General features: G+C 39.7%; 1 protein-coding gene across 6 annotated transcripts in view; it reads left to right on the top strand.

Annotated features, from left to right (window-relative positions):
- SH3KBP1 (SH3 domain containing kinase binding protein 1) overlaps nucleotides 1-27427 on the top strand; it is a 352368-nt gene that overhangs the window by 7025 nt on the left and 317916 nt on the right. For 4 of the 6 annotated variants that reach the window (XM_061627260.1, XM_061627264.1, XM_061627259.1 and 1 more), the window contains exon 2: nucleotides 12992-13123. In XM_061627260.1, coding sequence (XP_061483244.1) covers nucleotides 12992-13123 — 132 coding nt within the window. Of the gene's footprint in view, nucleotides 1-12991; nucleotides 13150-27427 lie in introns of those variants that run through there. The other 2 variants (XM_061627261.1, XM_061627263.1) reach the window with 2 other exon arrangements.

Raw genomic sequence — 27427 nt, 5'->3', positions numbered from 1 at the left:
GACCACATTTCTTCAAGCAGCTTGTCCACATCCTCAGGCCACAATAATTTAAACTGATCCAATACAGGTGGGACAGACAGTATTCTAGACGCCTCCGTTGGACTTGCTGTAACTGTGGCATCCAACTTTGTCTGAATCTGATCAATTTTGTCCCTAAACTGCCTTGCAAAGTTGTTACAGCAGGCCTCCGAGGGTGTTGCGTTCTCTTGGCCAGATGAAACAAGCCCATTCACCACTCAGAAAAGCTCTGCTGGTCAGCTACTTGCAGACACAATGGTGGCAGAGAAGTAGGCTTTCTTCACCACCACCACCTGTTGAGCCTCAGCTAACCCAGAATTGACAGGGTGGGGGAAGGCATGAGTTTCAGGCGCCTCCGCTGCCAGAGGAAGCAGAGTTGGGAATTGTTGAGTCTGAGCAGGACCTTGCGGGAGGGGGTCAGCCTGCACACCAGCCCGTTCCCACGGGTACCGCACTCTCCGAGGAACAGAGCACACCGCCCCCATCTGATGCAGAAGACTTGTTGGGGGAAGCTCCAGAGACGGTGCCAGCTCCTCCCTTGCCAAGCAGTTCCCAGGAGGATACCAGTGTGGCACTGCCCCCTGATCTTGAGCCTGTTGCTCAGGAGCAGGTGTCTTCCGATGAGCCATTGGAAACACGCCCCTTGTCCCCTCGCTCCCGCCGCCGTGAGAAACAGACAGGGCAAAGACAGGAATTACGAAGGAGTCAGATTACGTTCAAAAACGTTCCCTTCTTAAGCTTGCCGCTTACAGTGGGGAGTCGTTGAGTCAACTTCCTTCACACGCTGCAGAGCATGTCTAGAGTGTAGTTAGGGATTCTAGTGAGTTAGCGCAGGGTTTTCTATGAAGTGCAATGCCTTTGATGTATCCATTACTCGTAATAAAACGAGATTTACTTGCACCCACGTTTCAGCCTCGTCCTTCCGGCTCTGGACGACACATCACCACTGCCACATGGTAGGCACAATAGTGCAGCCTTACCCGTGTTCAGTCGGATTCAGACTGAGATTTGTACCACCTGTGCTTTAGCCTCCAACCCTCCTGTTTCATTGCATGCAGATCACTGGAATACCAAGGTGACCTATGTGCTCTGCAGCGATAGTGGGGGCACTCAGAAGCAATGGTGTTGATGGCTCTACGCATCTCACTATTCCGCAGTGAGACAAGAGCCTTGACAGGAGCACCAGCCAGATAATCTCCCAGAACATTCAAGAATCCATCAGATTCCATAAGTCTCAGAGGGCAGACCATCTCAATGGGTCTCCTACCCTTGAAGACTGGAGTAGCTACATTCAACCCAAACCTTACCAGGGAATGATCCATCCATGACAATGGACTCACAGTGAATCCTCCAATCAATAGAATAGTACCAATCCGCTGTGTGGCAAAGACCAAGTCAAGAGTATGTCTGGCCAAATGTGTTGGGCCATTGATGTATTGGGACAGCCCCATGGTTGTCATGGAGGCCATTTAGTCCTGAGCTGGGCCATTTGAGGCAGCCTTAGCATGGATATTGAAGTTCCTCAACATCACTGTGAAAGGGATCTCCAACACCACATCCGAGATTACCTCCGCCTGCTAGGTTAGAGAGGTTAGTGGGGTAGACGGTACACTAACAACATCCCTGTTCTCTCTATCTCTGGTCCAACACCTCAAACAGTTCTGAATCCCAGAGACAGTGTGGATTGGTCTCCTGGCAAGGGAGATGGATTTATGGATGATTGCAACTCTGCCTCCCCGTCCCTCTGACCTGGAATGGTGCTGCACCAGGTGGGCACAGCAGGGTTAGTGCTGGGCCAGTAAGCTCACCCACCCAGGTTTCAGTTACACATGCCAAGTCTGCCCCTCATCCGTAATCAAATCGTGGATGATAGATGTTTTATTTGGGCAGACCTGGCATTTATCAACACTTCCACAAGGCCAGGGGATCAGCTGACCGGTGTTCCCAAATTTTAAGACACAGCACGCGAAGGAAAGAAGGTGGCTTTTCCAATGCCTGCCCACCCAACTGAATCCCCCCTTCACCTCCCCTGACTCCTCTGAGATCCTCCCCACCTTCCTGTGGGAGAAAACAAAGAGCAGGCTAGTCAATTTCACCACCTTAGCAAAGTAAAGACAGACAGGTCAGTCACATTAGCAAACAAACACAGGCTGGTGTGGTTAGCAACACATTTTTTTTCCTTTTAGAAAGGAAAGCGGCTTTCAGTGCCCGCCCACCCAATCCCCACCTTCACCTCCTCCTCCCCACCCCTGAAATCAAAGAGCAGGCTAGTCAGTTTCACCACCTGAGCAAAGACAGGCTAATCAATTTCACTTTGGCAAGCAAAGACAGGCTGGTGTGATTAGCAAAGCAATGTTTTCATTTTGGAAATGAAATGAAAACAGCTTTCAGTGCATATCTACCCAGTCCCCACCTTTTCCATCTCCTTCCAAATCGTATTGGATGTTCCCCCACCCACCCCTGGGGAAAGTAAGTAGGAGGCTAATAGGTTTCATCACATATCAGCAAAGACAGGCTGGTATGGTTTTAGCAAATCAATATTTTCCTTTCAGAAAGGAAAAGAAAGCACCTTTCAGCGATTGCCCACCCACCAAATCCCCACCTTCGCCTCCTCCCCCTCCTGAATGGTATTGGACCCATCCCCAAGAAAGCAAAGAGCATGCTAGTCAGTTTTACCAGTTAGCAAAGGAAAGGCAAGCTGCTGTATTTCAAAGACACAGTATCATTATATTCAATGCCGTTTTTGGTGTCAGGAAAAGCCACTGAAGCTCACAGCATTCAGGATTGGTCCACAAAGACAGCACTGTGCAAACTATCAGGGAGCCTTTGATTTTCAGCTAAATTCTTGCCCATACCTTGGGTGGGCAAAAGGTTTGGCACTGTTTCCTGCTGGCTGCTTATCTGCTTCAAATGGTTTCCCTGTTCTACTGCTTTACTGCTGCTTGGTACAATCCATGTTCTAAAATACAGTTATGCTGGTTTGATGTAATGTGTAATGTTCTTCTGATTGATGTGCTTAGTATTCACTCTGAACATAAGAGGAGCCCTGCTGCATTAGGCCAAACAGCATCCTGTTCTCAGATTGGCGAACTAGGTACCTATGGGAAGCCCGCAAGGAGGACTTGAATGCAGCAGCACTCCCCCACCTGCATCTCCTGGCAACTGGTATTCAGAGGTGTACTGCCTCTGACTGTGTGTACAAGATAGCCTTTATGGCTAGTAGCCACTGATAGCTTTATCCTTCATGAATTTGTGTGATTTTCTTTTAAAGCCATCCAAGTTGGTGGGCATTACTAGATCTTGTGGGAGTGGATTCCATAGTTTAGCTATGCCCTGTGTAAAGAAGTACTTTCTTCACACTGTGCATCATTTTATACACCTAGCATGTCTCCCCTTACGCTACTTTTTTCTAAAGTAAAAAGCCCCAAATGTTGTAACCTTTCAAACCCCTTGAACATTTTGCTGCTGATTTTAGATAGTAATAATTGCTACCATTGCACAAACCTTTGTAACTTCAAGACCTGATGACTGTAATACTCTTCTGCCTTAAAGACTACTGAGAAGCCCCAGCTGGCTCAGAAAGTGGCCACCACACTGTTGGCTAGCCCTTTGAGTCATGTGGTTGCATCTGTGTTGAGAAAAATGTGTTGGTTGTCAGTTTGTTTCTGAGCTCAATTCAAGATGCTGGTGTTATCCTTTGAGGTTTTTTAATGATCTTGTTCCAGGGGATCCCTGAGGATGCCTTATATAAAATGTAGCCTGGTGGCATCCGAGCTTGGGAGAGGCCCCTTTCTGTTGTGTGTTTTCTCACTTAGAGCTCCCCTCATCTTCAGGATGCCTTCAAAGCCAGGTCCAACACTTGTATTATTATTATTATTATTATTAGTAGTAGTAGTCACTTTAAAAAAATGAACTCAAATGTTTTGGAAAGCAGGTGAAATATTTTTTTACTAGGCTTTTGGTACTTTATCCATGGGCTAGTTAACTCTGAATGCCACTACATATTTTATTGCTGTATCTAACATGGTTGAATGATTTGTTTGATTGGATTTTTAATGTTTTGTGTTCATGTATTTTATGATGATGATGAAGTTATTAGCCACCTTGATTGCTCTTTATGAACTGAAAAGGTAGCATAGTAATGGAAACATAGACGGTAATATGTAAAAACCATACAGGTAAGAGATAAATTTTGAAGTATGACAGCTGCTTCTTCAGTGTGATTGTGCCCATTATTTCACTGCTTTGCATGCAGAAAATCCAAGGTTTAATCCTCAGCATCTTGAGGTAGTGCTGTCTGAAACCCCAAAGAACTGCTGTTAGTCGGTGTGGACTTGAACTAAGCTAGATGGACCAAGGTTTGACTCAGTATAAGGCAGCTTCCAGGATGATCTATTAACATTTGTAATTGGTTACTTAAGATTCACCCAGAAAGCTTGCCTATTTTTTTTAAAGCCAGATGTTTGCAAGTATGATAAGCACTTCATACTGCAATCTGTTACAGATGTTCATCCTTGAGATGGATGCTGGCTGTCAATATGATCATGTTTGGGGTTTCTTCCTAGAATACCCAGTAATGCCCAGATGAGCATCTGATGTCTTGTGGTCATATGGGCAATCTAGGATGTGCTGCAGGCAAGGAAACCTATGTGTGAAGAGCCTTGCACTGCTACATGCTACATTTTAACTATGTCACAGAGCAAAATAAAAACCATCTTGGCCACATCATTCTACTTAAAATAGAAGACTTAGAGGGTCCATCCAGGGTAGGCAACTTACTTAGGAATCATTCGCCCACAGAGCCTCTGTCTTGCCAGGATTCAGATTCAGTTTATTGGTTCTCATCCAACCCTTCATCAAATTCAGGCAGTGGTCCAGTAATACATGCCAGATCAGCACCCTCATCCATGATCAAATCATGGATGAGTCAGGTCTTAATATGTACTTATCTGGTGTTAAGCAACAGCACATAGAGGGCAGAGCAGACAAGCAACGTGGAACTCAGCCATGGAACGGGTGGGAGCAAGGAACAAGGCATAAGTAGTTGGTTCATGGTGTGAATGCTTTGTTGTATGACTTATCCCATCACCATGGCCATATCTCCTCCTACCCATGATCACTGGAATTGGGACAGCATCACCCATGTCCCTCTCTCTCCCAAGTACTCCTCTCAAGCACATGATGTAAAAATAACAGCCTAGTAACAAAAATGTGCTATAATCAATCAATTATCCCAGAAGGTACCAACAGGTCAGAGGTTCCCAAACTGTGGTCTGTCAGCTTCATTCAGGTGGTCCAGGGTATGTCTGATATAAACAATTATATATAATATAATGTCTGATTTAATACAATTTTAAAAATCATCATAATCTAGTACAGCACATTACAATTGCTACAACAAGCTGAAAAATCAGGTGGTCCACTAAGACCCTCAGCAATTTTTAAGTGGTCTGCATGGGGAAAAGGTTTGGGAACCACTACAATAGGTTATGAACAGTTAAATGCACACAGGGCCCATATAGACATGCACTCTCACTCTGTCTTGCATCCAGGAAAGTTCAGCCTTCTGCCAGCTTCAGGCTCACACTGAGTGCATCTGGCAACTTTCTCTTGCCATACACTTCACTGCATAGGCTGACACCCTGTGCAGGGAACATATATACATTATGCACTTCCCAGCACCTGGCTGCCTCTGATTGAAATAAAAAAATAGAAGAAGGGTAGCACACTTACCCACAGGTCTCCCAAGAGAATCCCCTTTGATGGCGACCCCATTGGCGGCAAGCCCACTGCCCAAGGAGTTCCAGACATCTATGTCCCCTGACCCAGCCATGCTCTGATGCAAGAAGCTACAGGATGTGGTGTCTCTTCCAAAGGCAGCCTCTCTCTGATCACTCAGTCACAGGAAAAGTCAGGGTCCCAGTTCTTCCAGCACTTACAGAGGACTTCAGGTACCTCAGGAGCAGCAGGCCAGGGAGGCCACACACAGTATTCAGATGGTCAGGTACTCACTCCCTGGGCAGATCTTCAGTCCCACAGTGCTGTAGCTGCACTATAAAAGAAGGTCCATATCAGTGATGATATAACTTTGAACTAATTTTACGAGGTTTAAAAATACCTAAAGAGCCAGAGTGGTGTAGTGGTTAAGGTGTTGGACTACAACCTGGGAGACCAGGGTTTGAATCCCCACATAGCCATGAAGTTCACTGGGTGTCCTTGGGCCAGTCACTGCCTCTCAGCCTCAGAGGAAGGCAATGGTAACCCCCCTCTGAATACCGCTTACCATGAAAACCCGATTCATAGGGTCCCCATATGTCAGAATCGACTTGAAGGCAATCCATTTCATTTTCAGAGGCTGTTTACAGCTGGGGTTGCTAACCTTTGGCCCTCTAGATGTTGCTGGACTAATTCCCATTATCGCTGACTATTGGCCGTGATATCTGGAGTTGATGTGAGTTGCAGGCCAACAGCTTCTAAACAGCCAGAGGTTAGCCATCCCTGGTTTACAGTTTGCAACTGAATTGTAATAATACAGGGTTACCAACAAGCCTCTTTCCCACGAGTATTATATTCACTTACAAAAGTAAGCTAAAATGTACTGCAGCGAGTTCTTTACCTAGAACTACTCATTCTTTTTTTATCATTAATTTTTATTCAAATTTTCAAAGACAAGAAACAAAGCAAAACAAAAACAATTAAACAATAAAATAAAATGTTGACTTCCGATTTGTCGCAGATCAGTTATAGGTCTACAATATATAACAATCCTATCTCTAAAATTATATTATAAAATCACTTTCCTCCAGTAGTTATCTTAATTAATCATCAAATCTCATAAACATTATTTTATTCTTTCCACAAAAAGTCCAAGAGAGGTTTCAATTCCTTGAGAGATATATCTTTCAATTTTTCTCCAAATAAACAAATCGCTTAATCCATCTAATTCAAATCTGTTAGGCCCAATAATTTCAATAGCCATTCTTCCATTATCTATATTAATTCCATCTTCCATCTTCAATAATCCTGTTAAGTCCAGTAATTTCAGTAGCCATTCTTCCGTTATCAGTATCCCATAATAATCTTGTTGTCATAGCCATAGTCCAAGCAAACATATCAATTAATCCATCTCGTCAAATCTGCCAAGTCCAATAATTTCCACAACCATTCTTCCATTATCAGTATTAATTCCATCTTCCATCTTCAATAGTCCTGTTAAATCCAGTGGTTTCAGTATCCATTCATCCATTATCAGTATCCCATGATGATCTTGCTGTCATAGCCATAGTCATATAACAAGAGTCTGATGGGAATTTCCCCCATCACAAATATGTCCTTGCCATCAATTCTGAATATGTTGTTGAAATATTGTTGTAAAGTCACATCTCTGCTCTGGGTGCATCTCTGCTCTGTCACATATTTGTAGTTAATTCCATAACTTTTTTCTATGTCAAGCCCCATCACATCATTCCAGTCAAGAATTCTGAGTATGTTGCTGAAATATTGCTGCAAAATCATATCTCTGTTCTTCTTTTTTACAAAATGCACTGGCTCATTTCTTAAGAGTTTCTCCACTGTCACATATCTGTAGCCAACTCCATTGATTTTTTCTATGTCAAGCTCCATCATATCATTCCAGTCCAGAAAATTATCCAAGACATTGATAACTTTACCACCAAAATCTTCATTAGTTTCTTCAGAGACAACATTGAATTCCAAACAGTAAACTTTATTTCTAACATCCATAAACTCCAAATCTTTTTCCAATTTCACATTTGTTCCAGTCTCCAGGGCTTGTAACTTCCCTATCCCATCAAACTCCTCTCTCACAGAATCCATTGTTTCTTTAAGCTCCTGCGTCATTTTGTTAAATTCAATTTTCATCTCCTGTCTACCCTGTCTCAGGGTTTGTTTCGTTCTCTCAATCTCAGCCATTATTTTCTGAAACATAATTTCTTCCATGGTCTCAATCACTTTCCTGGTTGTCTTTCTTAAAACCACAGAAACAAAAATGATTTCAGCCACAATTGGGTTAATGTTCCAGGCTTGCTTATATCAGTGTAGACATTACTGCCTACCTTATCTCTATGTATTCAGGAATACAAAAACAAACTTAGTTCCCAACATCAAAACAATTAGTGGCGTCATGAACAAGCAGATTCGTCAAAATGAAATAGACCAAAAAAAAAGTTTTTGTTCCCCCCTCCTCGAAATAGAAATCCCTCTTCTGTTGGTATCTTTAGAATGCACCTCCAGGACAGCTTTTTGTGATAAAAACAAAGATAAGCTTTTTCGATTTCTTTCCTCCTTAATTTCGTGAGTGAAAGAGAAAAGCCATAATCTCACCTAGAAGTTCTTCACAGCTGATTCATTGACAAATCTCTTTTTTGCTACACCAATTTAAACCAAGTAAAAAAAGAAAATAGAAAGAAGGATGCTTATCTGCCTGTTGAAGTCCGTTTTTCTTTAAAGAAAAGATAAATGTGTCGCTGTAATCAGCAAGAGCTTGATGAAAGTCCGTCCGGCAATTTAAACCAAGTAAAAAAAGAAAATAGAAAGAAGGATGCTTATCTGCCTGTTGAAGTCCGTTTTTCTTTAAAGAAAAGATAAATGTGTCGCTGTAATCAGCAAGAGCTTGATGAAAGTCCGTCCGGCAATTTAAACCAAGTAAAAAAAGAAAATAGAAAGAAGGATGCTTATCTGCCTGTTGAAGTCCGTTTTTCTTTAAAGAAAAGATAAATGTGTCGCTGTAATCAGCAAGAGCTTGATGAAAGTCTGTCCGGCATTGCAGTTTGAACCTTCTCTCATAAATAAATGAAATCCAGTCCTCCCCACAAAAACAGGCTTTGTGGTTGATCTCTACGTTTCTCCCTGACCGGGAGAAAATCTTTACCAGTCAAAAAGAGCGTTGTGACTGATTTTAAAGCTGAAAAAGCTTCTTCTGAGACAAGAGCTCGTCTCAGAGGCAGCACAGGCAAAGCAACCCTTCCCGGAAGTCCAGAACTACTCATTCTTAAAACTATGTAAAAAATATCAAGAGGCACAACTTCACATTACAATCTATTTTGCATTTCCTTACCCCCCCTCCAACAATTGATGCAATTGATGTTGAATTGAGGTTCATATTTGAAATGTGGAGCAGTCTCCTGAACAGGCACGCCGGTATTCCCTTCTCTTAATCTTCAAGGGAGATACAGCATTGCATTGTATTCTTCATTTTCCTCCTGCCTTTGGGAAAAGGGGTGCAAAGGTCAAGCCAGTTTAACTTTACATTTTAGAAATATACCCTGAACATAGATACTGACTTAATATTCTGATATTGCAGTGTTCATTGAAGTTATTGTATTGCAAACAAAGTAGCAAATTTACAAAGCAAATGTTGAATGGGCAGTTTGAGCAGAAAGTCTCATTTTCCTTGGCCAATTAGACTTCTTACTAAAAAGCCAAACCAAAACCAGAATATCTAATGGAGTTTTAGTTCCAGATATAAACAACATGCCACACTTTATGTTTAAGGATTTGGCATCTATGCTTTCTGGTGCTTATATAATATAGCCACCCTGGGCTCCTACTAGGAAGAGGGGTGGGATATAAATCTACGAAATAAATAAATAATATCTTCCCTTCTTTTAAACTGCTCTAATAACTTTGTGTTTTACAGATGTTTCATACTGCTAATTAATTTTAAATTCCATTTGCTATGATTAAGTATTGTTGAAATGTGCTGATGAAGTTGAAAAAAAAGCTGATGTTTGGTGACTTAATTTTAACAGTGTCTTCATTATCAAGAAGCAAAAATGTGTATGAACAGTCATGTGTCCATTTTACTACTTTGCAATGCAGGAAAAATAAGAGCTCTGGGGAAATTATTTTATTCTTAGTACTTTTATGCTGCCTTAGCATTCCCAGCTACAAACTGTATATGTGGGGTTCATACTTAACATGCAAATAGCTGTTGGAATGAACCTGCTCTAGGAGCTCTCCATGATCCATCCCATGTGTGGGTTTCCATCAGATCTTGTGTGATGCTGCCAGATTTTGATTCTACTGATTTAAATTCATTTTGGTATCTACTAATGTTCCATCCTTTTATGCTAGGATAGTTGAGATTCCTGGGTATCCAGAAACAGTAAGGATTGGCAACAGCGGCGAACAACTCAGGAACAAACAAAGGATGTTTGGTTTAAACAGAAGAAAATGATTTCAAACAATGGTGTTTCAGACAAATGAAAATAAATACACAACTGGTCATATTCCCAGCATGATCAACCAGAATCAGATTACAGAATCATAATCACCTCAGCCCATATTGTATAGTAAAAACTATTGCTGATTCTAGCAACTGTTTTATCATGTAGAAGAGGTAGTGATCAACAAAGAGAATGAATGGCATGTGCAGAAGAAAAGAAAATTGGGGTTAAAACTTACCCCATGTTGGGTGGGGCTGTGCAAATAGGTCAGGGGACAGCTTGGGCTGGTGGCACCCTTCCCATGTTTGGGGAAAATCAACTGCTACAGAATATAGGCATGGTCATTTAGTCAATTGTGTAATGTTTTATCTTAATAACTGCACTGGGTCAACATTAGCCTCATTGTATCAGATGCTTGTTTCCCTGACAACTCTGGTACTGGTTATGGCACAGATAGATATCTGCATTGAAATCTGATGCTCGTTGGTATTTCTTTACTTCTTTCAACCTCTTATGTTGTAAATACGTTGAAGGAATGTGTCTTAGGGATCTTTCTACTCCAGAAGAGTCTGGGATTTCTAAATGCAGCTGTTCTGGATTCTGGCAGCCTGGCTGCATCAACAGAATAGTACTACTGGGATGGTTATTTACCAAGATGTTTGTATCGATGGTGATAACAACTAAAAATTGCACTTGTGGGGAAAATGCCACTCTGAAGAGCCTACAAGTAATACTTCAAATCCTATTCTGGAACATGGAAGAGTTTTCATTAACTCTTAAACATTTAATTTACTTCCCAAGATCTGGTTCTGAAAAATGCAAAATAGACACTATTAGGATTGAAAAAGTTTAGTCTTTCCATTTAGTTGAAAAGTTATTAACAGAGGTCTGGAAGGACTAAAGAAAGAAATGAAAACAGTGACAGGAAAACCAGTTCCATATAAGGAAAAATATGATGGTAGTGTTTTCTAAGCTAAGATGGGGAATAGGATGAGATGCAAACTGGAGGGTCGAGTTGTATGCTGCTTCTTAAATAGTTGACAATGTAGACTAGTAAACACAGTACCAGGACATCTACTCAGTGGAGATACATACACAGGTAGAGAGTGGATGCACTGATGGGATGTTATTTCAGTTCCTAAAATTGCTGTCTGGGTGACACTCATTTTGATTATATTTGCTTCTTTGTTAAGTTCTGTATATTTGAAAGAATCTGGGCGGAAGATGGGAGTATTATGTAGGAATCTCTTCTATATGAATGAATGAGACGCCATGGCACAGTTGAGGGACTGTAGCACTCTTCTTTTTTGGTGTCTCGGTACTTAACAGTCACTGCTACAACATTATAATGCTTTACAGTTCTTAGTTTTTATAGCAACTATGTGATCTGGTTTATTTTTCATTTGCCTGCTTTAGTTTTTTGTAGCAGGTTTTTGCACATTTGGTCCATTGATTTCAGTGGGTTTACTCCGAGTATGACTTGATTGCATAAAAGTATAAATGTTTTTTTAAGAACATTCAGAATTTATTTTTGCCATGCGGATACATGTATCAAGAATCTGTGATTGGCTGTGGATCCTTGCAGTAATAAATGCATTTGCTATAGTGTAACATGTGAAGCAACCTTCATGAAAGATACCTAAGCAGTTGCCGCATGGATCTTCATATTCTCTGATGCATGTGCATTTTTATGAGGAGCATGTTTTCTGTGAGCACAAAATGACACCTGGTAATAAATGGTGTAGTTGCAAGCTTCATCAGGTTGAATTGTGCACTTATGAATAAATGAAGTCATATGTACTAACATTAATCTTAGTTCTACAGGTGCTGGTCCTTATACAGCTAAAATGGCACAACAACCCATTCACAGGAGTGGAGATATATCAGCAGACTTGAGGGAAAGTTTGCAGAAATACAAAAAGATTGCTGTGGGGGACCTTTAGGGGTAACCTTCCCTCTAAAAAAACAAACCAACTCTTGAGCCCAGTTATGACTGAGCGTATCATGGGGCATCAGATACTGACTGAATGTTGGGGGAGGGCAAAGTGGAAAACTAAGTGGGAGGGGATGAAATTGAGTACCTTGGAAGAGGGAAAAGCAGTCCACTCTGCAATATTTTTGTTGCAGGTTCCACTGGTTTCACTTGAACCACTAACTGAGTTGAGTAAGAAGGATATTTGAAATATTGCTGAGATATTCTGGTAACAGAATATTTGGTTTTGGCTCTTGGTGTATTTAGATCTCTAATGTTCTTAGTTATACTTTAGAAGAGCCTTTCCCAACCAGTGTGCCTCCAGATGTTGTTGGACCACAATTCCCATCTTTCCTGACCATTGGGAATGCTGGCTGAGGCTGATGGGAGTTGTGGTCCAACAACATCTGGAGGCACACTGGTTGGGAAAGGCTGCTTTAGAACCTTTCTATAACTTAATAGGCTTTACTTAGATTTAATTTATATCTATATAATAAAATTAACGATAGCTGATTGGACTCAGTTTTTTAAAAAAACAATTATATCAGTGCATTTGATCATTACGTTTAGTTTTGGGTTCTAACTTTATTTTTCAGGCTCATTGCTTATTAAATGCTGCTAGTGAAATTGCTGTAATGTTTCATTAAGTCTCTAAAGCTACCAAAGGTCTTTGCTGAGCTTTCTTAAAGTGTGGGAATGGGATGCTGGGCTAGATGGTCTATTGGCCTGATCCAGCAGGCTCTTCTTGCATTTTTATGTGTTTGGGGGCATTTTTGTTCTAATACTATAACATGGTTGTGTTTTCCCCTTCCAGTGGAGGCGATAGTGGAGTTTGACTACAAGGCTCAGCATGATGATGAGCTGACAATCACTGTCGGTGACTTAATCACCAATATTAGGAAAGAGGATGGAGGCTGGTGGGAAGGACAGCTCAAAGGCAGAAGAGGTTTGTTCCCTGACAACTTTGTAAGAGTGAGTACAAAGTGAAAACTGTTACTGTCTTGTGTTGCTGGCTTGTGTTATCATGTTTAAATGCAGGTTTGCTTTCTTAGTGATGCGTGTGTATTTGTGTGTGTGTAGGTGTTCAAAGCATTTTTGAAGTTTATATGACCAGTTGTCATAAAAGACAATTCAGAGAGCCATAATAGATGTTAAAGGCAAATGTGAGTATCATTCCTACCTATTTTCTACTGGCTGTTTCCCCACTGAAAATTGGCCACCTTCAGCTTTTTGTTTTTGTTTTGTTTTTTGCCCCATGAGGAAAATATAATGTACCTGGGTGAGGGTGTGTTTGATTTTGAGGAGAAATAATGTCTGCAGGAAGAGGGCTAAGCATCCTAATTTCAGCCTGCCAAATCTGTGTCTTTGTCTTTTTAAGATGGGGATGTTTATGCCCATTTGTATGTAACATCTGATGTGGCTGTTGCATATGGTTGAATACGTTTAATCCAAACAAAATGAAAGTAAGGAGCAGTGGGGAAACGGTTGCATAATTAAAAGGGGAAAGACCTGTTGAGGATGAGTTTATGCTCTCCCTAAAACGTCAGGTTTACAGCTTGAAGGTACTGGTTGGACCCAGCTTTGTTCCTGAATTCTCAGGTGATAGCTATGGCCCAACTTCAGGTGATATGCCTGAAAGATAGAAACCTGGCCACTCTCATTCATACCATATCGACCTCTAGTTAGACTATTGTAATATACTCTCTCTGGATTTGTTCATGAAGATGGTTTGTAAACTGCAATAGATACAGTATGCCGCTGCCTGCCTGATGTTAGAATTTCAGTCTGCATGGTCATGTTAAACTGGTATTGAAAAGCTACATTGGTTACCAATGTGCTTCTTGACGCAATTCAGTGTCCTGGCTTTGACCAATAAATCTATAAATGTTCTAGGGTCTGGATAGCTCTTAGCTCAGGGAATGTCTGCATCCATGTGAACCTCCCTGATGTTTAAAATCATCCAGAAAGACCTTGCTTTTAGTTCCAGCTTATTCCGCAAATAGAAACAGGGCCTTCTTAGTAGCTTCCTCAGAGCTTTGGAATGCCTTTTCACAAGCTGTTTAGCTTCCTCTTGTTTTGCTTATTTGTGAAACATTGCCTTTTCCTCTTTTCAGCTTGCTTTTGGGAATTAGTCCTTATGTTGTTCCTTTTCTTCTATTCCTTTTTTTAAAATTGTTTCTATATAGATTATGCTTTTAGTTTTATTTTTTGCTTTTATTCTATTTTAATTCTCTTACTGTGCACTGCTTTGTGAGTATTAATTGAAAAGTGGTGCAGACATTTTGCAAACCAAATAAATACAGAATAAAGTTGTATCATGCCTATTCAGTGGTTCAACATTGTGTTTTTTATGTCGCAAGAGGACTTGCAAACAAATCATGTTAGATCAGTGTTAAAAGCAATGACACCTAAATGTGTGTGGAAGGTGTTTGTGGAAGGTTTGCAGTAAATTTGAAAAGATCAAATAAAAATAGCCAAATCCATAAATAAGTGTAATTTCAAGTACTTTTGTTGCTTTACAAGCAGCAAATGTGGCTGTCTGTCTGAAGCCATTTGTGTTTGTTGTGGTTTTTCTCCACTGATAACTATGGTAAGAAACAAGATAGGAAACAGAGAGGCAGACTATTTGAATTTGAAGATTTAATTGTCGGTTAAAATTTAATGGGTTAAGATTTGTTAGCAATGCAGTTTGAAATTCTAGGATAGGAGTAACCTGGTGTTTGGACACGTGTACGTTATCTGTTGACTAACAGCATGGACCAAGTCAACTGAACAACATTTTGTCTGAGGTGATGCAAAGGTTCTGTGGTGGTTCATGCACAAATACAAGCCTCCACTTGATGGGTGCACTCATAAAGTAAAAAACATACATAACTGAGCCAGGTCTAAAAATACTTGCACCAGGAAAGTGCTGTGTGGATAGATGACTTTGATAACACTTATGTAGAAATGCAGTTTATACATTTTGTAAACATTTTTTTAAAAAAGAGATACAGCAATTAGAATGAGTTCCCTCCAATCACTTTTGCAATATGTGCACCTGAACAGCTTTAGAATAACTGATAATATATTAAATGTTCCCTGTGTATGCTTACATCCCAGTTGCGCTGCTTTCTACTCTTCCAAATACTCCCCAAAATGCTTTATATGGAGGATTGAAAGTACATTTGTATTATGTTCTATGTGAGAATTCCCTTAGGCAGCCTTCCACAACTTGGTAACTGCCACATGCTTTGGACTACAACTTCCATCAGCCCCAGCCAGCACAGTGCTGGCTGGTCCTGATTAGAATTGTAGTCCAAAACACATGGAAGGCACCAAGTTAGTGAAGGCTGCACTCAAGATTGGCAAGGAACATGGTTTTCTGGAGAGCTGCAGCAAATATAAATATTTCAAGAGAAAGTATTTTATTGAAGAAGGATATTTGCATAGTCTCTGTGATGATTTTGTAAGGCAGTTTTAGAAGAAAAATCACAAGGCTACATTAAGACTCAAGGCTACATTGAGTGCCTCCATTGAAACAGTGATTGTTGAATTATCTGATGAACCACCTTGACTGATTTTGTGGGATCCATTTCATTTATTGATGTCTGAGGATGTGAACAAGATGCTTGCAGCTGTGAAACCTGTTATGTTTTCTTGACCCATGCCTGTCCTGGCAGGTTCATGGTGTGGTGAATGCTTTATTGTGTGATAGGTGTTCCCTGCTGCCTTAAGTCTTCTGATTCTCTGTGGCTTTTAATACTATTAACCATGGTGTCCTCCTGGAAAGTTTCAATGATTTGGGGGCACCATATTTTGGAGGTTTCACTGGTATATATGGGGTTAGTTCCAGGAAGTTGACTGGTTGACTGTGCCTCGGTCCCCTGGTTACTGATCTGTGAGGTGCCGTAGGGCACAATTTTGTCCCCAATGCTATTTAATATCTATATGAAACTTCTGGGGGGGGGGTTATTAAGAGATCTGGAGCAAGGTATCAGTATGCTCTTTCTCAGTAACATCTGAATTGCAAGAGGCTGTGCTTGTCCTAAACTGGTGCCTGGATACAATCATTGGCTGGATGAGGGCTAATAAACTGCGACTGAATCCTGAAAAGATGGCAAACCTATGGATGGGTGGTTCCCAAGTCTGGATAGGATTGCACTTCCTCTGAAGCAGCAGGTGCATAGTTTGGGGTGGCCCTAGCTCCCTCGCTATCAGTAGAGGCCCAGGTGGCCCAGAGTACCCACTGTAAGCTTCAGTTGGTGCTCCAACCACAACTATTCCTGAACAAGGATAGTCTTGCTATGATGGTCCATACATTGATAACCTCATGATTAGGCTAAAGTAATGAGCTGTATGTGAGACTACCCTTGTGTCTGGTTTGGAAACTGTAGCTATTGCAAAATGCAGCTGCTAGGATGCTTAGTGAGACATTTTATGCCTATAACATTTGTGTTGAAAGATCTGCACTGGCTGCCTATTAGCTACCAAACCAAGTCCTTGGTTTTGTTGTTGACATTTAGGGCTTTAAACAATTTGGACCAGGATACCTAGCAGACCACCTCTCCTTAATACAAACCACACCAATCTCAAAGTTCTTCTGAGGAGATGCTGCTGGTCATTCCACAAACATTGGATTGTCACTTGGTGACAACATGAAAGTGGTCCTTCTTGGTGATAGCACCCATTCTCTGGATTGCCTTCTATTGAGCAGTTCATGAGGCAGAGACAGTAATGACCTTTGAGTGCCTTTTATAAGATTATATGTTTGGCCAAGCTTTCTTGGACTCAGCTCTTAATTTTTAATTTTGTACACTGCTCAGTTTCATTTGTGAGGAACAGTTGCATTTTTGTTTTATCTTATGTTTAGGAAATTGTATTTAATGTTGTTGCATTTTTATTGTTTTTATGTAAATGGTATTATTTAAATAATAAATTAATAATAGTTTTATGCTTTCCACAAACTGAAGGTTGAGCTTTGTTGAGTACCATACTAGCAGATTTAAAAATGAAGGGAAATGGGGACAGCCCAGATACATGCATGTGCATAATTTATTTTACTACCTTCTAAATTAGCACACAGTGACTGAAACAGATGTAAACTATTCTGTTTCCTAACTTTCTCTTTTAGAATTTCCTGACTTGTTTGTTAAGATGGTGTAGTGGTGATGGGAGTTTACGTGTATGGAAAAAAATACTCCCATGTTATCCAGAATTCAGCTGTATAGCAATGACCATCTAGTCAATTACTAACTTGTGCTCATGAAATAGTCTGGCATGTTCTGTAGATAACTTCCTTATAAAGCAATGCTAAAGAAATAGTAACTTCTCCATTTTATTGTTATGCCCTTAAGTTGAATATTGACAAGTCAAAAGTCGAATGTGATAAACAAAATGGAGCAGTCAGGTCTACATTTCCAACATATTTTAGAGAGAAAAATCTAGTAGATAAAAGGTGAAGAAGAAAGCTTTTGTAATTTGCTAGTGGGGGAAATTAACTTCATCAGATAGTTGTCCTTTAGTGAGTTTATGCTGAATAAACAAAGATAAGTGTTATAAGAAAAGAGGACACTAGTCTTCCAAAAAGTACCAGTAAATGTTGTGGTGGTTTGTCTTTTGTGTGTTATAAAGAAACCAAAGAATATATTTCTAAAGAAGTTGCATTCTTCACCCAAGCTTTCTCTTCATCTGTTTGAATATATAGCTGCTGAGTTGGTAAGATTTTGCTGATATGTGGAGAAATATGAAGCAGGAACTGTGGTGGCAAACCTGTGCTTGCTAGTTTGAATTTGCAAAGGCAATTAAGTATCTAATATTATTGTGGATAGCTGGTTAATGTATGCTGTTTGAAAGAGCCTCCATCAGTGGCCTTATTTCTCTCTAGATGTTCTCTCTCCTTCAAATCACTTCCAGAGTAAGGTAACTGCCGCACCAGATGCTCCTTCTGAGCAAATGAATGAGTGAGTTGCAGGATCCCAGCTGTTTCCGGTGGTTAATGCACCATACTGACAACGTTTTTGCAGGTGTGACTGCAGGTGGTTAGTGTGCTGTGAGTCATGGCATTAGTATTTGGAGTCATGTCAGTTTCTTGGCATTAACATTTAATACATAAAGCAAAATGCAAGTCTGTGAATCGACCTTTCCCAACCTTAGGGTCACCAGATGTCGCTGGACTACAGTCCCCATAATTCCTGTCCATTGGCCATGCTGGCTAGGGCTGGAGGGAGTTGTAGTTCAGCAACAACTGGGGACCCAAAGATTGGGAAAGGCTGCTTTAAATAAACTATTGATGTTCCATGTATACTCGCTGCATAAGGCAACAAATGTATGATGAAATCTAAAGGTATTTGGTCCCATTCCTTTCCAGGAGGCCAAATGGGTAGAGTTGAGCAGCTTTACCTTTATTGGCCAAGAAAGCAAGACATCCTTCTTTTCCTATACAGTTTTTTTGTTTGTATACAACAGTAAGCATGCAAAATTACCTCAGGGATTTATGAAGTGCACAAGAAATTAAAGACTTTAATTGTAGGTGGTCTTTTCGAATTGCATAGTTACTACCACACACAAATATCAAGCTTGTTAACTGTGGGTTGGCTAACACTTGCTATTTCATCCTGCTTGTTTTAGACACCAATGTGGCAAACATGTTATTGCCAAGCATAGTTCTCTCCCTCTCTCTCTCTCTCTCTCTCTCTCTCTCTCTCTCTCTCTCTCTCTCTCTCAAAACAAATGCACACCTTGAGTTGGTGGCTTCTTGTTATAGGGAGATGGCTTGTGCAAGATATATCGGTAACGACCCTTCTCTGAGGTTGTCTAAGTTTGGGAATGTAGTGAAAGCATCCAGAATTTTCCACAATTTAATTGGATGAGCATAAGAGATACATTGCCAGAGATTAAGCATATGTTAGCCATTGTGACTAAGGCAAGGTTGAATACCTGCTCCTGCTGTAGGTATAGTGGCATGATCATCTCTTGCCTTTATGACCCATTTGAAGGGCCTCCTGAGGTATGTTCAGTTATCAGTAACGTTTGGAGTTTGAAAACACAAATCCAAGAAACTACTCTTTAAAAACGGGATAGTGAAACCTGGTGGTATGTTCAGAGACTGCTGGAAAACAAACTGAGAAGACACTTAAATGTATGATATTTGAATGACTAAAATGAACCTAACAGGAATCTAACAAAATATTTCAGGGTAGTGCACTGTAGGCTTTGTCTTCCCCTTTATATACAGCTACACAGTCATAAAAACTAAACTCTGACTGTGCAGTCTTAAAACACAGTTACTTGAGAGTAAACTCTGTTGAACATAGTGTAGAGTAGATGTGCATAACTTTACACTGTCAGTGACTTATACTGTATGGGCTGGATTCTGAGAAAGACAAAAGTACTGCATGTCATCCTATAAATAGGAAGATAAAATCTTCTTTATTCTAGCTCTTAAATCCTCTTTGTGCTTATGTTATTCTTTCCAAAAGAAACAAGAAATATATATATTATATTGTATTCACTGAGTTCGTTCAAGCACTTTCAGTTCATGCTGGTGCTTGCCTAGTTTTCTTTCTTTTTATTTTGTATCAAAATTGATAATTTATATATACAGTACAGTAAAACAGATACTTTGATGTGTTACTCAACATCAATAAAAGAGGTAACGTTAATGGGTCATATCCAGTGCTGCTGTTCTGCTAGCACTGCAGAGTTCCGCTTTCACAGCAGAACTTTCCCTTCCTCTGCTTTGCAGCCATTGACACACCATCAAAATCTGTTGCAGGAGGTTGGAGGATCCACTGGAGCAGATTTTGAGGGCGTGCAGGGAGAGGAGAAGAAGGGAAAGTCCTATTATGTGAGTGGAAGTCCACCTGTGGAGCTTTGGATACAACCCAATGAAAATGAGACACTGATATAAAGTAATCAAGTAATATGTAAAACTGATGATGATGATACCAAGCATCCTTAAAGTTCAACAAAATAAAATAGGAATAAGATGAAAAGAAAGAGTGGCTAATGTTCTTCCAGTAAATAAAGAAATTATGGTACTCTCAGGTATGGAACATAGTTTTAATGGAAAAATTAACACAACAAAGATTGGCGAGGCAGGATCCCTCAAAAACAGACAACTTTCATATTAAATGGTTTATGTTTATAAGTTATGTAGCAGTGGGGGAGCATGATTTCTATAAGCCATCAACTCATGCCTCATTATGGAGGGATGTTTTTGGGTAGTTTATGTAGTTTATTGCATTAAATCCATCTACAAAAAGGAAATTCCTAGATCTCTGTGGCGTTTCATGTATTACATGTTATGCTTTTAAATCTTACATTAATCTCAGTAACACTTTTACACCTCTTTTTTATTTGTTGATTTTTTATTTTTATTATTTTAATTTTAAAACATTTTTATTTTATTTTTCTTCCTTTTTAAATTTATTTATGTATATATGTTGTGATTGTATAAGCTATATGTCAGTACATTGTAACGAAGTTATGAAGTTTTTGATTTGTATACTTAAGAAGTTGATTTTAAAAAAAGGAAAAAGACAAAAAAGAAAGAATTTAAGAAATGTGGTAGAAATATTTTGAGTATTTTGGTCAAGTCTTATTGTATATGGGGTTATACAGGAAAACTCAAAGTGGAAAAGAGAACAATTATTGAACAAGGGCATTTAGCACAAACATGAATTCTTTATATGTAACAGTGTGAATAATACTCTTTTTTCTCTTTGTTTGTTTGCTATGTATTGTTTTATACTGTGCTGATATTTGTATGGCAAAGAAAAAATAAAATGTGTTAAAAAAAAGAATAAAGAAATTCCATTTCTGTGTAAATGGATAATTTAGTTGCTTCTCCTCTCTAACTTCTATCATGTTAGGAAGTTTGACTATGTAGGCCTTTTCCCATATTCCTATGTATCACTCATCAATAAACAGTGGGTTTATCTTCATCCGTCTGTAGCAATAGCTGTGTGGTCTGCTGTTAACAAGTGCGTTACTATTTCTGTGTCATCTGGAGGTGCTTATTATACAGCCACAAGAGTGGCTGTATGTTATAGTCAGCATGGATTTTTTGCATTCCGCAATGTTAAATTGAAAATACCCCCATGCCATTCTGATCCTTCCTGTAAGCTCATTTCAAAACAAAATCTTACAAAACGTATAGTCCTGAACTCAGAAATGCTTGCTTAACAACCCTCTAAATTTTCATGGCGATACACAAAACAGAGAGAATTGAGAGTTCAAAGTGTAAAAAGAGAGAGAGAGAAAACAGACCCCTTTTGGACTTTTTTCTGTCAGAGAGCTAATAATCTGTTGAAATTAAGAATCAGCCATGTTCACAGAGTACCTGTAATCCTATTACTGACCTTGCCCCATACTCTGACCTTTACCTTCTGCAGTTTAAAAGTTAAAAAAATGCCAGGCTGATTTTTAATTAATTTAAGAAATTTTGGCTTGATCTCAATGATAATATTGGGCATGCTCAGTAAGAACTGTCAGTGTTCTAAAAGCCAGACTCCCAGTCGCCGGGCTTGCCTAATCAGGGGGCCACACCCACACGAGACTTTGATTTCACTTTAGACAGTCACGGTGTCCCCCAAAGAGTGCTGGGAAGTGTAGTTTGTGAAGGGTACTGGGAGGAGACTCCTATTCCCCTATTAAATTGTTTTTTTTAAGTGTTTTTAAATTTGTTTATTTGTGTATTTGTTTTTATGTTTTTAATTGTTGTAAACCGCCCAGAGAGCTTTGGCTATGGGGCGGTATACAAATGTAAATAATAATAATAATAATAATTCCCCTGACAGAGCTCCAGTGGCCAGAGTGGTTTAACAGCCAGCTGCTCTGATTGAAGCTGCTCAGAGGCACATGTTACCAAATTCTTCCAAGCTACACAGGAAGTGGATTGGACTGTGAAAGACCAACCCAAATGGTGTTTGCATTTTTACAAATTTGTAGGGCAGTACAATATCTCAGAAAGAAGGTCAGGTCTCCTGCTCCCCTGGTGCATTCACTATAGCTACCCAATTTCCCTGCTTATTAAAGTTTGATAGAAATCTCTGTTGGCTATAGGTACATTCTTAAACCACAAGGGTTTTTGCCTATTAGTGAATCAATTTTTCTGTTGCATTTGCTGCTCCTTGGATTATGTTAGGGGCCACTGTGAAGGTTTCTATTTTCTGCGAGTGGCTTTTCAGGGGAATGGAGGGAGGCCTCAGAGACCCAACGCACCTGCATGAGGTCTACACTTGGCCTTCAGATCCTAGCCTTTGTTTTCAATTGGTAGTATAAATAAGATTGACAGTTTTTCTTTCTTTGATAAGCTGTTGATACCTATAAAGAGGAAACTTAAGAGAATGAACGTATAACAGGTACTGTGGTGGTAAATGTTTATATGGTATAGAAATAAACACTGAAATCTTGCTGCATTTCAAATTAAGCCCTTATTGAATGAAAATGTAAACTATTTATTTCAGTTATTATAGACAAGTTATTTATTGTCATCTTGTATAGACTGGTTGAAAAACAGTGCAACAGTGTGTTGAGAATAACTTGGACTGATAATAACTTACAGGTAAATGACAAATGCTTTCTTTCTCCTGCCTTATTTTCTTTCAGTAATGAATTAGAAAACAATTCAAAATTGTGTTTGGAAGTTCATTCCTTCCTTTTTCTGCTTCAATTGTGGTTTTGGTTTTGGTTTGTTTGATTCTGCCATCACCTTTTTAGGATGGTGGCAAGAGTATGCAAAACATGCAATAGATATTTACAGTCATAGCTGATGACATGTGTAATTCTCTTGGGAGGTAGGGGATGTGGGAAAGAGAAAGGCAGATACTTTTGATCCATTCTATTCTTAAGAACATAAGAACATAAGAACATAAGAAGAGCCTGCTGGATCAGGCCAGTGGCCCATCTAGTCCAGCATCCTGTTCTCACAGTGGCCAACCAGGTGCCTGGGGGAAGCCCGCAAGCAGGACCCGAGTGCAAGAACACTCTCCCCTCCTGAGGCTTCCGGCAACTGGTTTTCAGAAGCATGCTGCCTCTGACTAGTAGCCATTGATAGCCCTGTCCTCCATGAATTTGTCTAATCTTCTTTTAAAGCCATCCAAGCTGGTGGCCATTACTGCATCTTGTGGGAGCAAATTCCATAGTTTAACTATGCGCTGAGTAAAGAAGTACTTCCTTTTGTCTGTCCTGAATCTTCCAACATTCAGCTTCTTTGAATGTCCACGAGTTCTAGTATTATGAGAGAGGGAGAAGAACTTTTCTCTATCCACTTTCTCAATGCCATGCATAATTTTATACACTTCTATCATGTCTCCTCTGACCCGCCTTTTCTCTAAACTAAAAAGCCCCAAATGCTGCAACCTTTCCAAGTAAGGGAGTCGCTCCATCCCCTTGATCATTCTGGTTGCCCTCTTCTGAACCTTTTCCAACTCTAGAATATCCTTTTTGAGATGAGGCGACCAGAACTGTACACAGTATTCCAAATGCGGCCGCACCATAGATTTATACAACGGCATTATGATATCGGCTGTTTTATTTTCAATACCTTTCCTAATTATTGCTAGCATGGAATTTGCCTTTTTCACAGCTGCCGCACACTGGGTAGACATTTTCATCGTGCTGTCCACTACAACCTCGAGGTCTCTCTCCTGGTCGGTCACCGCCAGTTCAGACCCCATGAGCGTATATGTGAAATTCAGATTTTTTGCTCCAATATGCATAATTTTACACTTGTTTATATTGAATTGCATTTGCCATTTTTCCGCCCATTCACTCAGTTTGGAGAGGTCTTTTTGGAGCTCTTCGCAATCCCTTTTTGTTTTAACAACCCTGAACAATTTAGTGTCGTCAGCAAACTTGGCCACTTCACTGCTCACTCCTAATTCTAGGTCATTAATGAACAAGTTGAAAAGTTGTTCTTGGCTTATTCTTGGCTTATTCTTGTTATTCTTGGCTTTCTCAGGCAAAATATGCATTTCCTTGGGGCTTGTTGGTCTTATCTTTTGTTGGGATGCTGCCTGAATGCATTTTTCAATGCATTTCAAAGAATATATTATTGTTTATCTTCTCTACAAAGCAGGGTTCACAGTATCCCTGGGGGCAGGGAAAAACAAATGTTAGACAAGGCAGTAAAAGCATTATCTAGAGTTATTCTGTAGGCTGCTGCTTTTATAAGGAAAGTGGTGCCTGTGGTTGTGCTCAAATATGTAGCAAGTTGCTTGCTATTGAGAGCATTTCTGATACATTATGAAATAGTTATATAGAATAGCAGCATATGTGGCATGTCTTAGAAAACTGTACGAAAATTTGTCTACAACGTCGAGCCAAATATGTAGTCACACAGAAAATGTAGTTATAGGACTGGGTCAGACTGTTCAGCAGTAGTTTGGATAGTGTAACTATTTAGCTCTACTATATGTAGTTTGTACTTTGGGTAGCAATGTATCATGACTGTTTACAGAAATCAATATAGTCCTAGTAGCTAAATCAGTTTTCATGCTTGTGTAAGATATGCCTGTTGAATTCTACACAAAAAAAAAGACTGAGAGTACAGAATGTTGGTGGTGACAGCTGAGATCTATTTTGGGTGTGTGTGTATGTGTGCACATTCAGACAGTTGTCCATGGCTTAACAAACTATGGTTTATGAGGTTGCAGAGGAGTGTCTTAGTTGTGTGCTCTTATCCCTCCTCTCTCCATTTCATGTGCCAACTTCTTCTGTCCTCCTTGGTGAATTCTGGATTACTCGGCCGCAGAGTCCAAAGAGGGCTGACATTACCTGTATGTGAAAGAGTCATATTATCAGCTTATCTGAGGTGCAGAAGAGATATTACTTGCAAGTATGAATACCTGAGGGGTTCAGCTCTGAAAAACAGAGGTATCAGTCTAGTGAGAAATGTTTATGCCACTCTGGAGAAAGTTATAGTTGTCTGAGTCTCAAAAAGAATATATAGTAATAGAATTATTGCCAGCCGATGCAACAGGGATGGGGAACCTTTTCTGGCCAGCAGACCAGATCTTAATCTCCCTGATCCCTGGCAGGTCAAATCTGATAGGTGACATCAGGCGATACTATGCTCTGAAGCCTCAATTGTCGGACTTCAGAGCGCAGCATGGGGCTTTCAAACAGCCCTTTGTAAACATACGTGCACTGCCCTTTAAGCCTCTGATTCGGGAAAGGACTTTCAAACAGCCCCATGCTGTTCTTTGAACTTCTTTAACAATCTGAGTAATTTACAAAATGGGTGGTGCTTTGGAGTATCAGTATGCCTCCTGAATTGTGGATATAATTCCTTATATTCATTGCAATCTTATTTTGCCCATCAATATTTTAAAGAACTTGGATGAAAAATACTTGTGTATAAATATTATAATTTGATTACATGTTGTTTTTCCTGAAAAGTAATTGTATTTATTACTATTTTTATATGATTATGTCATATAAGATTAATTCCATTTTCCCCCTTTATTCACTCACTTTCACTTTAGACAAGGGGTGGTGGTGGTGGAGAACATAACACACTTCAGACTGGGGACTCATGCAATAGTTACTCTTACATTGAGCTTATCCCATTTGCATTTACATCACTGCATACAAAGTGAGATTGCATTTGAGCTCCAGAATATATAAACACTACAAAGTGCACAAGTGCTCATTAAATAAAAATGTCCACAGAATAGTCAAGTACCAAATGGCAAATCTGAATGCACTTAGAGGATAAATTAAATGCTGGTGTACTAAGTTTGGTTAAAGAAAACCTAAATATTTTATTTAAATGACAGCAATCTCTAATAGTTGTGCTTTTTAAAAAAAGTATTAAGCTTCACTGTATACACTGAGGACATAGCTGCACAGCAGTTATTTTAAAGATTGGATGTGCTTGTAAGAGTGTTTTTTACTAATGAAGAAAGGACCAGATGAATGAAAATGCTGCAACCTTTAGTGTTCAAAGCATGTTGATGATCTAACTTGGATTGTGGGCTTACAGCCATCTTGTCATTGCACTCTACTCTTTAAATCAGCAGCTGCATTGTAGCACTACGTTAATCATTCATGAGAGAATGAAGAGCCGCTTTTATAGAGATCGTGATTGGTCATTAATAGCCCAGCTGGTACCCTCCTGCTTATTTATAAAAGACTGCTATGTATTCTGTAGCTCTTTCAGTCTTCTATATTGATTACAGCCTGGCCTTTCCAGTATAGTTTTAATGTTCCAAAAGTTTCTGGAATGCTCTTGTATGCATATATTAGTTGTTTTTTCTTCCTTTGAGAGGATATCCTTTTTGGGGCAGATCAAGAATCCATCTCAAAATATCATGTGTCAAACGCCATAAGTTCCAGTCTCTTTTATGTTGTGGCCTTATAGGGAAAACAAAACTCACCAGCTTCTTAATAACTGCTTGTTTAATGGTTGTGCTGTAATATTGGTGCTGTTTTCTGTCTCTCTTATTTTGTCTGAACCTTGCACTTGGGTTATTTCAATGATATTGCATGTGTTTATAGAAGGCATATCTTGAAGTAGTGGAGCCCTATATGGGCATCCCATGGTGTAACTATGTTCATGCAATTTATCTAGTTAAATATTATGCGTTCAGCAGTTATAAACATTCCTTATTTTACAATTGTTGGAAATGGAAATGGACTGCCTTCAAGTCGATCCTGACTTATGGCGACCCTATGAGTAGGGTTTCCATGGTAAGCAGTATTCAGAAGAGGTTTACCATTGCCTTCCTCTGAGGCAGTGACTGGCCCTAGGTCACCCAGTGAGCTTCATGGTTGTGTGGGGATTCGAACCCTGGTCTCCCCGGTTGTAGTCCAGAACCTTAACCACTTACCAAGTCTCTAATGCTAATAATGATTAATTTTTATAAGAACCATTTTACTGTAATAAAATTCTCAAATCGTTTCCATAGGAGCAAAGTCATAATTGAGAGAAAAACACGATCGAAAGAACCGAAATGATAGACATAAAAATTATGATCCTTGCAGAGATTTAGATGTCTCTTTAGAATGATTACAATAATTTGACTACCAGGTTGATCAAATTCTAAAGACTAAGCTTTTAAATTGTCATGTATGTAAAGGTATGCATATAAAACCTTTGAAAAAAATGAACGAGGCCTTTCTAACTTGGAGTGTGTGTTCTGTTTGTTTTTCTCATTGGGGTGAGTCAGTCTTTTTTCTCAGGAGCCAAAAGCTTACTAATGTGTATTGGTCTGAAAGAAATCTTATGAATGGAAAATGTGGTTCCATTAAAGCCATTCAT

The sequence above is a fragment of the Rhineura floridana genome, chromosome 5 (genome assembly GCF_030035675.1).
Source record: "Rhineura floridana isolate rRhiFlo1 chromosome 5, rRhiFlo1.hap2, whole genome shotgun sequence".
In the NCBI taxonomy this organism is placed as follows: domain Eukaryota; kingdom Metazoa; phylum Chordata; class Lepidosauria; order Squamata; family Rhineuridae; genus Rhineura; species Rhineura floridana.
Note: the sequence above shows the minus strand (reverse complement) of the source record. Positions and strands in the feature narration are given on the sequence as shown.